The 17980-nt window shown below is 37.7% G+C and overlaps 1 protein-coding gene across 6 annotated transcripts in view; it reads left to right on the top strand.

The window, feature by feature from the left end:
- DSE (dermatan sulfate epimerase) overlaps window positions 1–17980 on the top strand; it is a 75975-nt gene that overhangs the window by 46537 nt on the left and 11458 nt on the right. For 4 of the 6 annotated variants that reach the window (XM_024115583.2, XM_007109562.3, XM_024115582.3 and 1 more), the window contains one exon: window positions 17322–17575. In XM_024115583.2, coding sequence (XP_023971351.1) covers window positions 17467–17575 — 109 coding nt within the window. In that variant the 5' untranslated portion in view covers window positions 17322–17466. Of the gene's footprint in view, window positions 1–14469; window positions 14541–17321; window positions 17576–17980 lie in introns of those variants that run through there. The other 2 variants (XM_007109563.3, XM_055087542.1) reach the window with 2 other exon arrangements.

Genomic DNA, 17980 nt, shown 5'->3' with positions numbered 1-17980 from the left:
CCTTGCTGACATTAAGTTCTTACTAATGCTATATAGAGAGATATATATAACTACTGGAGAATAGTAGTGACATGAGTATGTCCATGGAGTCTCTTGTAAAGCTGCGTAGTTCTTTTTACCTTAGTTGTCTTCAGAATGGCATTTTACTTCTTCATTTCCTTCTGCTGTAATCCATCAAGAGAACATGTTTTAGCCACGTTTAACACAGTCTCTCTCATCCATCCTTCCTTTTTCTTTCCAGCGTCAACATGCTGGCTTAGGACAGCAGGAGGAACCATAGTCAGGGGCCAGATGATTGTGTTTCCCACATAAGCCTGTGTTTAGAAGCTTTGTGTGTGGATGGCTTGGAGGAGAGGAATCAGGAGGAGGGGAACTAGGTGGAAGCTTATATTAGTCTAGGGGGGAAATGAAGACCACAGTTAAGTTAGTGAGAGTGGGGAAAAGAAGGAATGAATCTGAGACATTTAGGGCAGGACTTCCTTGGCGGTCCAGTGGTTAAGATTCCATGCTTCCACTGCAGGGGCAACGGGTTCGATCCCTGGTCGGGGAACTAAGATCCCGCATGGCTCACAGTGCGGCCAAAAAATTATTTTTAAAAAAAGAGAGAGAGATGTAGGACAGAGAATCTACAAAGAGATTGATTGGATATGGGACACTTTCTCAATGTATGATTCTTTCATCAGAATCATATAGGTATTCTTAAAAACACAGATTCCTGGGCCTGGCCCAGACTCAGTGAATCACGATAATTTGGAGTAGGCCAAAGAACAAGTCCCCTGTGTGATCTGAGGCACGCTACAAATTAAAGAGTAAAGAAAAGGGTGTTATGGGGCTTCCCTGGTGGCGCAGTGGTTGAGAGTCCACCTGCCGATGCAGGGGACACGGGTTCGTGCCCCGGTCCGGGAGGATCCCACATGCCACGGAGCGGCTGGGCCCGTGAGCCATGGCCGCTGAGCCTGCACGTCCGGAGCCTGTGCTCCGCAACGGGAGAGGCCACAATAGTGAGAAGCCTGCGTACCGCAAAAAAAAAAAAAAAAAAAGAAAAGGGTGTTATGAAGCATGGGACTTGGTTTTTGTCTAGGCATTGTGCTAGGTATTGGGATATAAAAATTTGAGGGCAAGTTAATACATCTTGCTAGAGTTGTTGGTCTATGGAAAATATGAACTAATAGACTATATTAATGCAGATGATAAAGGCTGTGATTGAGAAAGTATAGTGTGTTATGGGAAGACAGAGAGGTACTTCAGGAAGCCCAACACTGGAGCACTGGGTAGGCTTTCCTCCTGGGCCCTGGAGGATACATAGGAATCAGCCAAGTGAAGGGGAAAGAGAGCATGTTTGATTGTTCCAAGCAGAAATAACTGATGTTCAGAGGCCGTGACAGAAGGAAGCAGAATGCTTTTGAGGAACTGAAAATTTAATGTAGGGAGGAGACAGGCAAGCATTGAGTCTTCGAGCAGAGAGCCAGATGCTGCAAGGCCTTGTCCACCCTGTGAAGGAGTTTGGATTTTTTCTTCCAAGAACTATGAGGCCATTGAAGGGTTTTAACAGGGCAGCAACGTGGTCAGATTTGTGTGTGTGTGTGTATGTGTTTAACTTTTCTATTCTAAAATAAAAGTAGAGCACCATACGAACAAACGTGTGGCTTAGTAAAGGATTTTAAAGCAAACGCCCTGGTAACCAGAGCACAGCTCCAGAAATAGAATGTTGCCAGCCACCCTGGGAAGCCCCTCGTGAGCCTCATCCCAATCACAGCTCCCCTACAGACTACCCTGACTTCTAGGGTCATCGGGCACGTCCTTGTGTTTCGTTATAGTTCATTCAAGTGTGCATCCCCAGGCACAAGTTTAGTCTTGCTCATTTTTTAAATGTTTTTTAAGTCTTTTTTATCTGCAGTTTCCCCTCCATCCCTTTATTTTTGTTACAATTTATCTGTGGAAGAATCTGGGCCCTTTGACCTGCTCAGCTTCCCACAGTCTGGATGTTGTTTGCAGGCTCAAGGTGCAGCTCAGTGAGTTCCTCCACCCTTGGCATTTCCTGCGAGCTGACAGCTGGGTGCTGAGGCTTGCTCCAGCTCAGTTTGGATCACTTTGACACAAGCATAGGTGGTGGCTGTTCTCTCATCAGGAGATGCAAAGTGGCTGCTGGTTTCTCCATGTGACAGATGTGTGTTTTAGGAAGAATCTCTGGTCATATGTGGAGAGTAGATTGCAGAGGTCAAACCAGGAAGACCAGTTAGGCCTTTTGTGTTTATCCAGATGACAGCCTGGAGTAGGGGCTCTGAGAACGCAGAGAAATGATGGGTTCCAGAAAGTTTTAAGGATTAGCGTGTATTGGGTCGGCCAAAAAGTTTGTTCGGGTTTTTCCATAAGATCTTATGGAAAACACCCAAATGAACTTTTTGGCTGACCCAATATAAGACTTGACAATGATATTTGAGGACAAGAAGGACTAAGAACTTTCTTTTATGGGATGCTGAGAGGCATGGGACCTTTCAATGAGATCGCAACACTTGGAACTCTTGGAGAGTACTAATAAAGGGTTTGGTTTTGGATCGACTGAGTTTGAAGTGCCTGTGGACCCAAGAGGAGATGTTGAGTTCATGTCTCTCCAGCATTATTTTTAGCTACCTCCTGTTTGCTAGAAGTGTACTGTGACTTTAAAAAATGTCATCACCAGGAAAAAAAAAAATTTATCCAGTATAAAATATGCTTTCAAGTACAGCAGACATAGTTTCTGTGGATGATAGGAAAATGTAGAAGGAAAGTTCAAAGAAGGTCAGATTTAATTAAAGTAAGCTTATCACAACAAATAAATGAATAACAACAAGAAGAATGAGAAGAAAAGGTAAAGTGCTAAAAGAGCCACTTGGGTGTCCTCAAATCACTTTCTGGATGTGAAACCAAAATGAAACATCATGTAGGCATCACTCCAGGAGGAAAGTATCAGCTTGAGAGAATCGTGCTATTTCTTCTTAAGTTGGAAAAAAAAAAAAAAATTCTTGATGAGATGTGGATGGCAATTTGGGTTTGTAACAATTTAATGTGCAATTTTTAGTTCATTTCTGTGATTCAATTACAGGGTATACACTATTCCAAGAAAAAAAAATCTAAGGAAAGGGAGAGTTAAGAATAAATCCACACATATTGCTAAAATTTTGTATTAACTTTAATATCTTTCTGCCCTAAACTTTGGGCCATAATTTTGAAAAACCATATGGAGCTTACTATTTTACCCTCTTTGGAGAACCTGTTGACATGGGAAAGATTTTACACTATTACTAAAACCAGTTTGAATCTTGTACTCTTTGCTTTTCTATCATAGCCTGTCACTTGGTTAAAGAAGATGTGATTACATTCAACCTTTGGGGTGAGGTCAGCTTTTATTTTCCGTATGACAGATAACTCTAGATCTAAAACTCGGGGAAGTATTTAATGCCCACAGCATGTTGAAGATGGCTCACAAGTTTGGCTCATAATTTAATCTAAATTCACTTTATCCATTAATTCTATTTTATGGCAAATAGCACATCCTCCAGCTTTTTTATGATTCACAAAGAAAACTCCTAAACTGACTTTTTCCACTTTGTTGCCAAATTAAGAAGTACTCTTTAAAACTGTGTCCCCAGGACATGAAATAAAATAAACATTATTGGTACAAGGTGCTGTTCATAGGTATTATTTCATTACCTCTCTTGAAAATAAATGGCTTCAAAGCCAAACAAATGTTTTGGGGAATGAGAAACGTGTTCTTGTTCTTTTTCTACACAGTGACAAATTACTTTTCTTTTTTTTTTTTTTTTGGCGGTACGCAGGCCTCTCACTGCTGTGGCCTCTCCCTTTGCGGAGCACAGGCTCCGGATGCGCAGGCTCAGCGGCCACGGCTCACAGGCCCAGCTGCTCCGTGGCATGTGGGATCTTCCCGGACCGGGGCACGAACCCGTGTCCCCTGCGTCGGCAGGCGGACTCTCAACCACTGTGCCACCAGGGAAGCCCAACTTTTTGTTCTTGAAATGACTGTGTGGACCCATTTGGTGTTTCACATCTGCCTCTGTCATACACTGTCTACTGGCCTCTTTGAACATTCTGAACTTCTCTGGTGGTCTGGGTTCCTTCCTAATGAACTCATAATAGATTTTCCCTCATGGTTGGCTCCAGATCCTCTGCTGGAAAGTGTTTGGGGCAACCCAGTCTCAACCTAGCTCCACTCGCTGAAGCAGGCCCTGGGCCTGGGTCCTCTCTGCCTACAGGATGCATCTGATGGGCTGCTTGTTTGGTGGCACATTTACCCTCTAAGACAGTGGCTTTCAAACCTTTTTTGACTGTGACCCACAGTAAGAAATAAAGTTTACATCACATCCCAATATACACATAACTTTAACTCTACATATATAAATATATAAGTAGAAGTTGTGTGAATCAGCCCTTGCATTTAAGTCATGCTTTGCACTCTGCTATTTCCTATTCCATGCCATTAAATTCCACTAAAAATAAGCTGGTCACAACCCCTTATATTCATTTCACAATCTGTTAATAGCTTGTTATTTATAATTTGAAAACTCTGCCTAACATTGTGATAAATACATGATTCCTTTTCAGAGAATCCCTTCTTAATATCCCTCTTCTTAAATATCTCCAGTGAGGGGACTGCTTCACTCTTTGAGGTGGCTTCCTTATTCCATAATTCTAGTGTTCAGAGTACTTGTTCCTAAAATATATTAGGAAGCGTCGTTTTTTCATTAGGAAACAGTATGTGTCTGTGATTAATGATTACATTTCAGGTTTCCAGGGCTGAGTGGAATAAATTCTGCAGCACATTATTTCTAGTTGGCACCCAGACTAAAATCAAGAACAGTTCATTCACTGTTTTAAAAAGGCAACTTCAGCAAAACCTTGAAATAGCATATTGTAAAAGAGAGAAATTCTGATAAAGCATTAAAAAGTGGGAATCTTGGGTAAATATTAACCTTACTGAGGAAACCATAATAGAAAGTAAAATACTGTTTTCATGTATCCTAGCACCTGAAGGTCGGCCTTATTTTGGTTTTGGTATCTTCCTAACATCAGGGTGGCAAGATTTAGCAATTTGATTACCGTTTTTGCCATCGTTAAAGTATCCCTCACTCTTTAAACTTACTGTCACAGGTAATTCTTTGCCCTTTTCCATGTGGTGGTGTCAAAATCTTAGAGGATTTCTTTAAAATAAATGGGAGTCACCACGTGTTCAGGCAGCAGCAGGAAGATGGTGCATACAAGATGGCAGTGATGACAAGTCAGATTCTTGAAGGTCGGTGTATTATTCCTAGGGCAGCCGTAACAAAGTAACGCAGACTAGGTGGCTTAAAACAAACAGAAGTTGATTCTCTCAGAGTTCTGGAGGCTAGAAATCTGCAACCAAGGTGTCAGCAGGGTCTCGGTTCCTTCTGGAGGCTCCAAGGAAAAACTGTCTCATGCCACTCTCCTAGCTTCAGGTGGTTGTAGGCAACCCTTGGCATTCCTTGACTTGTAGATGCATCACTCATCTACCTGTCACACGTACCATCCACTACCAACACATACAAACTGCTTGTCCCTCCAGCCTTCCCATATAGATATGTTGTGATTTTAATTGAATGAATATTGTGTTTGCATATTTTAATGAGGCAAAAGCTGTTGACAGCTGAACCGTGTCATATACTATGATTACTTTCAGTTTGTATGCAACTTTTTGTTTTCTCTAGGATTAATAACAGCCTTTTTGCTTTATTTGCTTAGTTTCCTATACATTTATCACTAATTACCAACCAGACTCTCACTCAGTTATGTAAGTCTCGTAATCCATTCAAACAAGATGTTCTTAATAAGACATTCTTAACAATTCATCTTCTTGAAGACGAACCTGCCAAAGCCTTTGGCTGGTTATAATCTAGATCTACGGTATGGCTGTTGACTTACTCTTCTTTTCTCTCATGGGGTGGGTCCCCTCTGCAACATGAATCTCATGTTGTCTTCTTTTTGGTATATATCTTAATTTGGGTGGAGAAATTCTTCACTGGTTTCCAGAGGAAGTATTGATGAGCAGGAAATTTTGAAAACTTGGATGTCTTCTTACATTGTGTATCTATTAAAAATTATTGTATAGTTATTTTTTAATACTGTCTTCTTTTAACCTTTATACTAGAGTTTTAAGTGATTTACCCACCACCATTACAATATTAGAGTATTCTGCATTTAAGTGTATATTTACCTTTACCAGTGAGGTTTATACTTTCATATGTTCTCACGTTACTAATTGGCATCCTTTCATTTCAGTTTGAAAAACTCCCTTTAACATTTCCTCTAAGGCCAGTTAGTGGTGATAAACTTCTTCAGCATATGTTTATCTGGAAAACTCTTTAACTCTCCTTCAATTCTGAGGGACAGTTTTGCTTGGTAGATTATTCTTGATTGGCAGTTTTCTTCTTTCAACACTTTGAGTATATCGTCCCACTTCCTTCTGGTCCCCAAGGTTTCTTCTGAAAAATCTGCTGATAGTATTATGGGAGTTCTCTTGTACGTAATAAGTTGCTTTTATCTTTTTTTTTAAATTTTATTTATTTATAAATTTATTTATTTATTTATTTATGGCTGTGTTGGGTCTTCATTGCTGCGAGCGGGCTTTCTCTAGTTGCGGTGAGCGGGGGCTACTCTTCGTTGCGGTGTGCGGGCTTCTCACTGCGGTGGCTTCTCTTGTTGCGGAGCACGGGGTCTAGGCGTGCAGGCTTCAGTAGTTGCGGAGCACGCACTGTAGGCATGCGGGCTTCAGTAGTTGTGACACGCAGGCTCAGTAGTTGCAGCTTGTGGGCTCTAGAGTGCAGGCTCAGTAGTTGTGGCACACGGCCTTCGTTGCTCTGCAGCATGTGGGATATTTCCTCGAACCCATGTCCCCTGCATTGGCAGGCAGATTCTTAACCACTGTGCCACCAGGGAAGTCCCTATCTTTCTATTTTTAAGATTCTCTTTAATTTTTGAAAATTTAATAATGTGTCTTGCTGTGGGTCTCTTTAGAGGCATCTTTTTTGATACTCTGGGCTACCTGTATCTGGGGGTCTGTTTCTTTCCCCTCAGGTTAGGAAAGTTTTCAGTCATTATATCTTTGCATAAGCTTCTCTCCCTTCCTCTCTCTTCTTCTTCTGGTACCCCTATAATGTGTATATTGGTCTTCTTATGGTGTCCCTTAAGTCCCTTAAGCTATCTTCACTCTTTTTTATTCTTTTTCCTTTTTGCTCTTCTGACTGGATGAATTCCACTGCTCTCTCTTTAAGTTCACTGATCCTTTCTTCCACTTGATCTAGTCTGCTGTTGAATCCTTCTATTGGATTTAGATCAGTTATTGAATTTTTCAGTGCTATGACAATGCAATGCTCAGTACTTTTTAATATTTTCTGTCTTTTTGTTGAAGTGCTCCCTCTGTTCATGCATTGCTCTCCTGACTTTGGTGAGCATCTTTATGACTGTTATTTTGAACTCTCTATCAGGTAAATCATTCATCTCCATTTTGTCAAGGTTGATTTCTAGAGGTTTATCTTTTTCTTTTGTTTGGAACATATTCTCCTATTTGTTCATTTTATACTGAATCAAATCTGAAACATAATTTCATCTCAATATTTATTTCTGACTTATATTTAATTTTAAATATCTGAAATATTTACATGGTTCACAATGTACCATGTCAGAATCATATTACAAATATGCCATGATAAATAACCTTATGCACATATGGTTTTTTATTTGTGGACATATGTCTTTGGGGTAGATTACTATAAGTGGTATTACTGGGTCAAAATATAAAAAGTTTATAAAATTTGTTAAATGTTACCAAACTCTACTCCATAGGATTTGTACTACTCAGCACCCCTAACAGCATTTTAAGAGTGTGCCTATTTCTCCACAGCTTTGACTAGAGTATTTATCATATGTGAGATTTTTACTGATTCGAATGTTAGATCAGTTGTAATTTGATTTAAATTTCTTTTATTGTAAGTGGAGATGAGAATTTTGAATGAGGGATGTTTGCCCTTTTTTTTTTTTTGTTAACTGTCTTGTTTGTCACTTGCTCATTTTTCCAATGAGATTTTGATCTTTCTCTTAAATTTTATGAGCCTTTGGTATGTTAGGATAAGTCTAACTGTATTCAGGGTATATGATACAAATATTTTTCCCCAGTTTATTCATGTTTACTTGTGGTCTTTTTGTTCCCCCTATGCAAAAGGTTTTGTCTTATTTTTTCTTTTAAGCCTTGTATGGCCAAAATGATCAGTCTTTTCTTCTATTGCTTCTTGTTTTTGAATCATAGTTGGAAAGGCTTTCCCTTCTCCAGGTCACAAAGGAATTCATCCATGCTTTCTTTTAAGATTTTTTATCTCATACTTTATATTTAGATGCCTAATTAATTTAGAGTTTATTTTCTTGTATTCTATGAGGTTTGGATCCAATTTTCTCCTTTTTTCAAATGACTATCTAGTTGTTCCAGTATAACTTGTTAGAGGGTACTTCTTTTCCGTATTGATTTTTGATGCCACCTTTATCACATACCAAGTTTCCGTATGTTTTGCACCTGTTTCTGAATTTTGTTTCATTCCATTGGTATGTCTATCTATTCATATGTCAGTACCACTGTATTCTGATTAGCGAAGGTTTATAGTGTGTTTTCTTCTCTGGCAGAGCTAGCCACCCTCCATCATTGTTATTCTTTTCAATGACTTCCCTGGCTCTTCTTGCATGTTTAATTTTTTCTTAAAATCAGATCAACTACTTCTAGGCATTGCTTCTCACATGATCACTGGATGCTTGCATAGTCATTGACTGAAGTGATGACATCTATGAATTGTTCAACTGAACTTTTATTTATTTATTTATTTATTTGGCTGTACCACGTGGCATGTGGAACTTTCCCAACCAGGGATCGAACCCGTGCCCCCTTCCTTGCATTGGAAGCGTGGAGTCTTAACCACTGGACCACCAGGGAAGTCCTCAACTGAACTTTTAGAAACATTTTACATATATAAATATAAACCATGTTAAACCTATAAAATACCAAGCTACTTTTTTAAAAGGCCAAAAATCATTTGATTAAGCTTTTCTGAACAATGCAGGAAATCTGGGTTATTCTCTCCTACCACCTTTTCAAGTTTCACAATTTCTCCATTATAACAGATTCTTTTGTAATTTATTATTAAAATTTGATAGGTGAGCCTGTTTTAAACTCTAGTCCTTTGAGCTCTGCCTTTCTTACAAAACAGAGGTCTTCTTATCAAATTTGAATCATCTTAATTATTGTGCTTCTCCCTCTTACCTTTTCAGGCTGGACACTAGTCCAAAACACAGTTGGCCAGAAAAAAGGGATTACAATTTTGAATGCTGTTTGATTCCATTTAAATAGAATGAAACAGCGTACTTGGATAGCATACTTGGATATTTGGATAAAAGGACTTTGTGTCAGTGAGTTAAACACTGGAATAATGACATGGCAGTGCCATTTCCCATTTAACAACACTACTACATTAGCTTGGTGTATATTTTGACACTCAGACTAATTCATTTTCTCTATAAGCCATCTAGAATACTTTTTTAAGTAAAAAATAATATTCTTTTTAGTTTCTGCTTTTGCATAATTGGCTCAGTATTCTTGAGTAGGGCCAAACTGACCTAAATTTTTTTATTTTAGAATTTAATATTTGGAATATTGAATTTATAGCTTTAAAATGAAATTAAGTGGTAATGCTCTATATTGAATCCAGTGATTTCATGAATATGGAAATGAAGATTGTGGAAGAAAATGATCGTTTATAGTTCATGGTCAATAAGTCATTTTCCCTGAAGATGTCTTAATATACAATCAATTCCCATTCTATTGTTCTGTTATCCTTTTAGCAATTGTTCTTTAGTAGGGAGCAAAGTAGATTTCAAAAAGGAAAGCTCATTGTCTATTTCTGTGTCTGTAGCCCTGGCCAGCTTTAGGAGCTGAACGTTCTCAGCATGCAGGTTCAGGCCCACCAGCCCCTGGACCAGCTGGACCTGGAGCAGTACATTAGGAGCTTCACGCTCACCAGAGGTCTGTGGGGAGAAGGAAGAATTGTTTCAGGAATGCTACATGGTTGGAATCACATGTTCCTAGGGTGGGCCCTGAGCAACCTTGTGAGCACAGTATCATGATATCTCTCCTCATGTCTGCCCCTTTTCCCACACCTCATGCCTTGTTTCTCTCTTGGTATCATGAACATGGCAGGGCTTTGGAACCCTGTGTTGTATTTCAGCATAAGTGCCCTTCTGCCTAGCTCTTGGTAGGTTTGCGGACTAGCCCTTTCTTCTGGCTGGGTTCTTATTGCAAAGTTGGTGACTTTCTTTAAAAGCGCAGTGCTTTCCCTCACCAGGAAGAAGTAAAAATTCTAGATTCAGGTAGTCCTGGATTCCATTCTTGGCTCCACTATTTAACTTAGCTACGTGATCTTCAACGAGTAATTTTCCTATCCAAATACCGCTTTTACAATCTATGAAATGGGGCTGTAACATCTAATGTGAATTTTGAAGATTAAATGAAATAAAGTATGTAAAGGGCTTGGCACACACTATGTGCTTAATTAATATGATATATAACTTTTCTCTTTCCTCCCAACTATAAATAGTTAATTTTGCTTCATGATGCAAATGCCACCCCTTAGCCACCTGATCAAACATTTGGAATATGGACTACAAACCAGGCCAGAGTTGAGTTTAACATGCCCCTTGGATAGCTTGCTACCCACTCAGAGGCCCCTAGATCAAGTTTCTCTGTATTCCAGGCTTACTCTGCTCTTCTTGGCAAATCACTGTCAGGGTCCCACTGTGCTTCACAGGCAAGGCCACACGGGTTAGAAATCCACTTCCTTTGGCTAAATGTTACAGGAATTACTTACAAAATTTAACATATTACTGACATTTAACATTTATGGCTAGTTTTTATTTTTAACTTACAGAGGGGAAAAAAGACGACTTACAATTGCCATGAGTCATATTTTGAAAAGCAGTGGTAACACATGACTCTCCTAACTTACTGGAGGTTGTTTCCAAGCACACAAAGGTATTTGGTTGAAAAACTGAATGACTTTCTGTCAGGTTACTGTCTTCAGGACTCTTTTAGAATGAATAGCTTGATTTACATTTTAAGAATAGAATTGACCTTATATTGGCATATTTTGGTGGTGTGAGCCAGTACATGCTATAGGCAGAGGTGTAGCTTATGTGCAGTAGACACAGCTGCAGCGAAGCTGGCAAATGTGAAGTTGGTGCTGCTCTGCCCTGTAAAGTTACATCTGGGAATTTCTAAAGAGCTCATCGCTGCACTGTACGTTTAAATTCTTAATTCCTTTAAGGCTTATTTCATTTTCTCTTAAATTTATATTTATACATGAACATCTAGTGTCTAAAATAAACCAGATTTTGAAATATGGATTTTCTACTTTATGAATTTACTATGTAAATACTTTATAGGGTTATAAAACTGTATGTTATCTCAAAATGAGAAAAAGAAGGATTGTTTTGAGTTCTACTTTTTGGAAACATTTAACAAACAGTGGAGCCTCATTTAAACATACTTTTGAAAACACATAGACTTGCTTACACCATGGATCAAATCATGACCTTCAAAATACAGTTACATATGAAAATCCTGGTATAAAATTGTCAAGCTGTAAAAAGTGCTCAAAAACAGGACTAGTAACCATAATAACATTATAAAGGGAGTTACGAGTTGTCCCATTGTTTCCAGTATTTTTTTTTTGTATATTGTTGATTCATTTAAATATTTAAATATCAGCGACCTCTTGACACCTCTTAGATTTTAAATACAGAACTTCTGTTATTCCAAGTATTTATTTTAACAGTATTTGTATAAATGAAATAGTATAAAAATTTAAACAATATTATACATAGACTATTCTGTGAACCTCATAATACCTAAGATTAATCTTAGATACCTAAGTGTTAATCTTTTCACAGATAATAATTTTCTACAAAATATCTACTAAGACTATATGGAAGAAATTTGAATATAATTATTTGATCATTTAAAACAAATCTATGCAAATAAAAATGGATGCCAACATTGTTATTAGACTTTTTATATTAGTAATTTCATCAAGTAAGCTGTCAATTTTTAAGTAATAGACTCCTTAGATTGCCTACTTTTGTACTCTGTGCATAGTAGTTCAAAAGCATTTATGATAATGGAAGCAGTCTATCCACATGAAATTGTTATAAAAATTCTGATTAGTGAAGCTACTAAATTTTGGAAAGGTTTTTATGTCTCTTTCTTTTACAGTCACAACTTGATTTATGGAAATAGCACATCATGGTAAACCCTATGCCTTTCTCCACCAATACCATGCACCCCAACCCAGGCAATTAATAGTTCCTTTCTATGTTGACATCATTCTGTTTCACATAAATTCACTTAAATTCACCTTTGGAAATATTCTAGGCAGCAGATTTTAAATGTTTTGGACTCAGAACTCTTTTACACTCTTAAAAATTAATGAGGACATCAGACATCAAAGAGCTTTGTTTGTGTGGGCTATACTTATTGAAATTTACCATACTAGAAATTAAAACTAAAAAAAATTTTTAAATATTTATTCATTCTCTTGAAAAATAAATCCATTTAGTATTAACATAGATAATATATTTTTAGGCAAAAAATAACTAGATTTTTGGAGACAAAATATTTAGTGTGAAGGAGATCATTGTTTTATACTTTTGCAAATCTTGCATATCTTCTTCTGTATTCAGTTTGTTGCAACGTAGTGTTTCAGTTGAAAATATGAAGAAAATCCAGCTTCACACAGACATCTGACTGAAAAGGGAAGAGTATTTGAAGAGTCTTTTCAGATAATTATGACAGTTTTTGCTACTGTACTAGAACTTGACAAGTGGTAGTTTTGTAAAAGTTAGTTCTATGTGGAATCTGGATTATAAAAGTTAGTTTCAATGTGGAATCTGAAACCATGTTAGTTAATAAAATTCCTCATATTTTAATTGGTAAAAAATCCATTAGTATGTTTTGCACTTATAATGAATCTTTTATCTTTGTATGGATTTTTAATATGCCTTTTTTATTTGAATGTTTATTCGCTGAGTTATTCCCATCTTCCAAATGTTGATGCATTTAGTTATATAATATAAAAATAAATCACACTTGTTATCACTGACCTCATCAGAAAAGTCTTAAAGTATTGGTAAACTTTTAAGCTCATGATAGCAATACAATTTTTCCAAAATTCTTTTTTTTTTTTTGCTTGAAAGCTCAAATTTTGTCATTGTCAACAAAACCTTTCAGTTTTTCTTGAATTGGCAGGCTTCCTTGTTTCAAAAAGACTTCCACTTAAATACCCAAGTCTAAAAAACTGTAATTTGTCAGTTGGTCATTCTCTCACGTAAAAACGATGTTTCGTGCAAAAGCAAGGAGCTAGTTCAGCTCTCAACTAAATGCACAATTTCTTCTCCTCATGATAGTTATTTACTTTGCTACGGATAGTGCTTTTTACATACTTCCCATTTCATCACATGGGGTATTAGAAAGATATAAACTAAAAAGGTTGAGATTTTATAAAATTAATCATTTTTACCACTTTATGAAGGATATTCTTAAGTGAAACTGGCTTTTTTTGTTTTTAAACTTAGAGTGCGCGGCAGTATGCAGAATCATACAAGGATTACTAGAGCAGTTCAGTGCCCCTGCCTGGATTCTTGCTAAGATGCCAACATTTTTAACCCACTAGTACTTTTGCACCATCAGTGCAAATATCAACATATAACATCTTTATATTATTATGAGAATAATTTTTAGTCATGGATCCCCTGAAAGAGTCTCAGAGACCCCAGGGGTCCATGGACCTTAATTTAAGAACAGCTCTCTAAACAGGGGAAAGTATAGCTTATAAAAAGAGGAATACAGTAAAAAGTTTCCTAACTAACCTCCTCTTAACTTACTTAATTTTCTTAACTAACCACCTCTTAACTGACTTTCCAATGAAATTAACCTCCATTCCTTGTATAACCGGCAGCAGCTCTCAGAGACTGCTGAATGTCAAGGCTGTGTCCATTAATTTCTGTTGCCACCCGTAGAATTATGTGCTTAGCAAATGTCACTTGTATTTGTTCTCAAACCAGTTTATGCCACTTTCACTAATACCTGTAATTACACAATTTTAATAATATTATACAAATAGAATAAGTGTGAGTTTATAAGAAAGAATTAATATTTCTAAAACCAACTTAAATGCTTTGGAATGACTTACTATAAAAAATTTGCTGTCATAATTTAATGTGGATGAGATTAGTAAAAGTTTAGGGAAAAACTCATAAAGGTCTGGAAGGATTCTATATTCCTTCACAAGTATCTTTAATTTCTTTCTTCCTATATTAAAGAAACCAAGGCTGGAAATTGTGATGATGTGTTATATGTGTTCTTTGCAGGGAAAAACAATGACACTGATCCGTAGACCCACATTCAAAGACAAGGCTTTTAGCTCCCCTTCAAAAGATTGGTAAATATGTACATATAAATATTTTAAGCCGAAATAAAATTCATAAATTAATACTTGTATCTTTTTTTGTGATTCTTAACATGCTTCTTTAGTAGTTTTAGTAACCGCTAGTTAGGATCACATTGAATACGGTAGTTACTTTGCTACTATTCATGAGCTAGAAGCAAATTTCCTTTGGTTTCCATGATAGTAAAATATAGTCTCATCCATAATTACTCTCTGTATCTGGAGATGAAGCTGGGTAAAAATGTATTGGTAAAGAATCTAGGTAACCTCTTAGAAATGTAGGTATTACAGATCAGATTTCATAATGATATAGTGGTGCATCTGATGGTACCAGGAACTCTTTTTTTTTTTTTTTTTAAATCAGCATGCTAGGATTCTGCTGAATTGGAAACTGCTTGGAGTAAGCAACTATATGTGGGAACTTAGAAATTGTCTCACAAATTGCATAGTAATATTTCCTGAAGAACAATTAAATGTTCTTTTATCTATAAAAACTAAGTTCATTGGTGTATCAGATGTGTCAGGGCTCAGTAGATGGTAGCAGCTCACGGATGCCAGCCGTATCATGGCTACATGTATGTGCTGTCATTTATAGATGACATGGTGCAGAGACACAGGGAAAAAATGCCTTGGAGTCTCTGCCTGCTTCCCCAATCACTCTAAGTCAGTGAAGATTGTGTTTCTAACTCCCTGGCAGTGACCTTGCAGTCTGAGTTGTTTTTTGTCCTAGAAGTAGGGAATTAATTCACACTCTTCTTAGTCTGTTTACAACCAGTACACACACTGGCCAGCTGACTGGCAAGGCAGCTTTGTCCGTGGCCAACTGGTTAAGAAGCTCATCAACTTTAGTCATTTTAGCACCAGGCTGTATCACTAGCACAGCTAACCAAACACTGAAGCTATTGTTAAATACCAAGGGATTCTTCCAAATTCCTGATTTCTTAATCATCACATATTCATTGTCAACAGTGTAGCCTAGTTTTATAGGCTTGTTCCTTCATTTTTTTCTTTCTTCCCCAAAATATTTATTGAAAGTCTCCTGTGTGCCAGACACTGTTGTAGGATTGGGGATCCAATAGTGAATACAACAGAGAAGAAAAGATAACCCTGCCCTTGTAGAACTTCAATTCTAGTAGGGGATACGTATACATAAACATATACATATACATATGCATATACATATACATACTTAAACGCTAGGAGGACAAAAAAGTGAGGAAGGCAAATGAAATACTGTGAGTTGGGGAGTAATGCTGAAGTTCTGACAGAGTGAGCAGAGAAGGCCTTACTAAGATCAGGTCTTTAATATAAACTCCTGAAAAAGGAGCACAGTCTAGAAGAGGTAGTCTCTCAGAACATTTTAAGTATTCTTAACCTAGGGTCTGTGGGGTTTGTATGGGAGAAATACTGCATCTTAATTTTCACTAACTCTAACTGAAATTTTAGCATCTCTTCTAAATCATAAATCTGGATAACCAACTATAGTAATATCAGGAGAACCTGTAACTTTGTCACAGATATTTTCATGTCACATTCAGTTACTGTGTACCTCTCAAAATATTATTTATGCTCCTCACTACTTATACATTATCATAGTTACTATCCCTGCCATTAAATCTTATATTTTAATGCCTTAATAAAGAAGCACATATATCACAATTTTTAAAAATATCTGTACTGATAGTTATATTTCAAAGTAATACCTTTCCAGGTACCCCTATGTATTATATGTTATGAATTTTAAAATATATTGAGAAACAGGCTGAGGCTTCACTAGTTTGCCAAAAAGAGGCTCTGGCATGGAAATGTTAAGCTTTAGTTTAATCCCTAATTGAGAGCTTTCTTCCACCTCCCGCAAGTACAGCACACCCTTCATTTGTTTCCCTCTTTTAGAGATTACTCAAATACATCCTGAACAGATAGGGAGGGTTTTCTGGATAATTCCCTAGAACTGTGATTGCGAAAGATCCTTTTTAGCTTCCTGTGTAATGCAGGCCACACACTATTAATGTACTTGCAGAATTATGTAGCAAGTCAAGCAGAAATTTGGTTTCCTAGAAAATGACAGTTTAATACTTCACAGGTCAGCTTTTATCGACTTCCCGGAAAAGTACTTGAAGAACCTTAAAGGCAGTGCAGTTCATTCTATGAGAAAAAATGAGACGCAGAAATCTGAGTTAGAATCAGCTCATTTTACTCCCTTACACCAGCGTTTTAGCCACTCTCCTCATCATGGCATTGACCAAGTGGGTCTGTCTAGATTGAGAGGTCCCAAACTGTACACCGTGGTATCTTCACCTTGACCAGCCCGTGGGAAATAAGATAGGATATACGTACATGTTGGACAGTTTCAGCACAGCAGCCATAGAACAGAACTGAGAACCCTACTGCAGGTAGAAAGGGGAAAGCGAGCAGTAGTTAATGAGTACTCCAGAGAATTTTGCTCTGCCACGACATGTTACGTGCTTTCGATCTCTTTGAATATATTCTTCTACCTCTCATGAAGAGTAAAGAAAAAAGTCCAAAGTAAAAAAATCTCAACATCTTGATGTTGCCAGAAGCTGGAGAAAGAAAAGTGTTAACTCTGTAATTTTCACATTAGACAAAATTTATGCTTGTGTCTTATGTGGAGGGAAATCTATCTTTTGTGTCATTAAACCTTTTGGATTGTATCTTCACTTGTGTCCTTTAGTTCTGAGAAATAGACACCTTAAAAGTGTGATGAGGGCTGTGAGCCTGGTGGCACTCATTTGCATGGCTTCTTTTCCTTTACAGGTTGGTGAAAGATGCTCCTTGGGATGAAGTCCCACTTGCTCACTCCCTGGTTGGTTTTGCCACTGCCTATGACTTCTTGTACAGCTACCTGAGCAAGACACAACAGGAGAGGTTTCTTGAAGTGATTGCTAATGCCTCGGGATATATGTATGAAACTTCATACAGGAGAGGATGGGGATTTCAATACCTGCACAATCATCAGCCCACCAACTGCATGGCTTTGCTCACAGGAAGCCTAGTCCTGATGAATCAAGGTGCGTACGGACACACCGAGGGGATGCCTGAGCTGACTGACATCAGTTGTAGTTACCATGTTGTGAGCAAAGCATTTATATAACTAGTCTTAAGTATATGTTCATGCTTGGATCCTAACTAAACCCCTAAGATGAAGTAATATCTGGGACACCTCTTGAAGAGTTGAGAGACATCTCTTTCCTCATTTTTGCTTGTTATATTAGCCTGAAGGTTACTTGAGTATGGCGTTTGATTGTCCCAAGCCATATCCTTACAGCACAGGATCAGTGGTGAATCTTCCTTTTTCCAAAGATTTTTGACAGTGAAGGCAGCCAGCCTGGATAGAGTTTTTAAAAGTTGAACAGGGCTTCCCTGGTGGTGCAGTGGTTGAGAGTCCGCCTGCCGATGCAGGGGACACGGGTTCG

This window comes from Physeter macrocephalus, chromosome 10 (assembly GCF_002837175.3).
Source record: "Physeter macrocephalus isolate SW-GA chromosome 10, ASM283717v5, whole genome shotgun sequence".
Taxonomy (NCBI): Eukaryota; Metazoa; Chordata; class Mammalia; order Artiodactyla; family Physeteridae; genus Physeter; species Physeter macrocephalus.
Note: the sequence above shows the minus strand (reverse complement) of the source record. Positions and strands in the feature narration are given on the sequence as shown.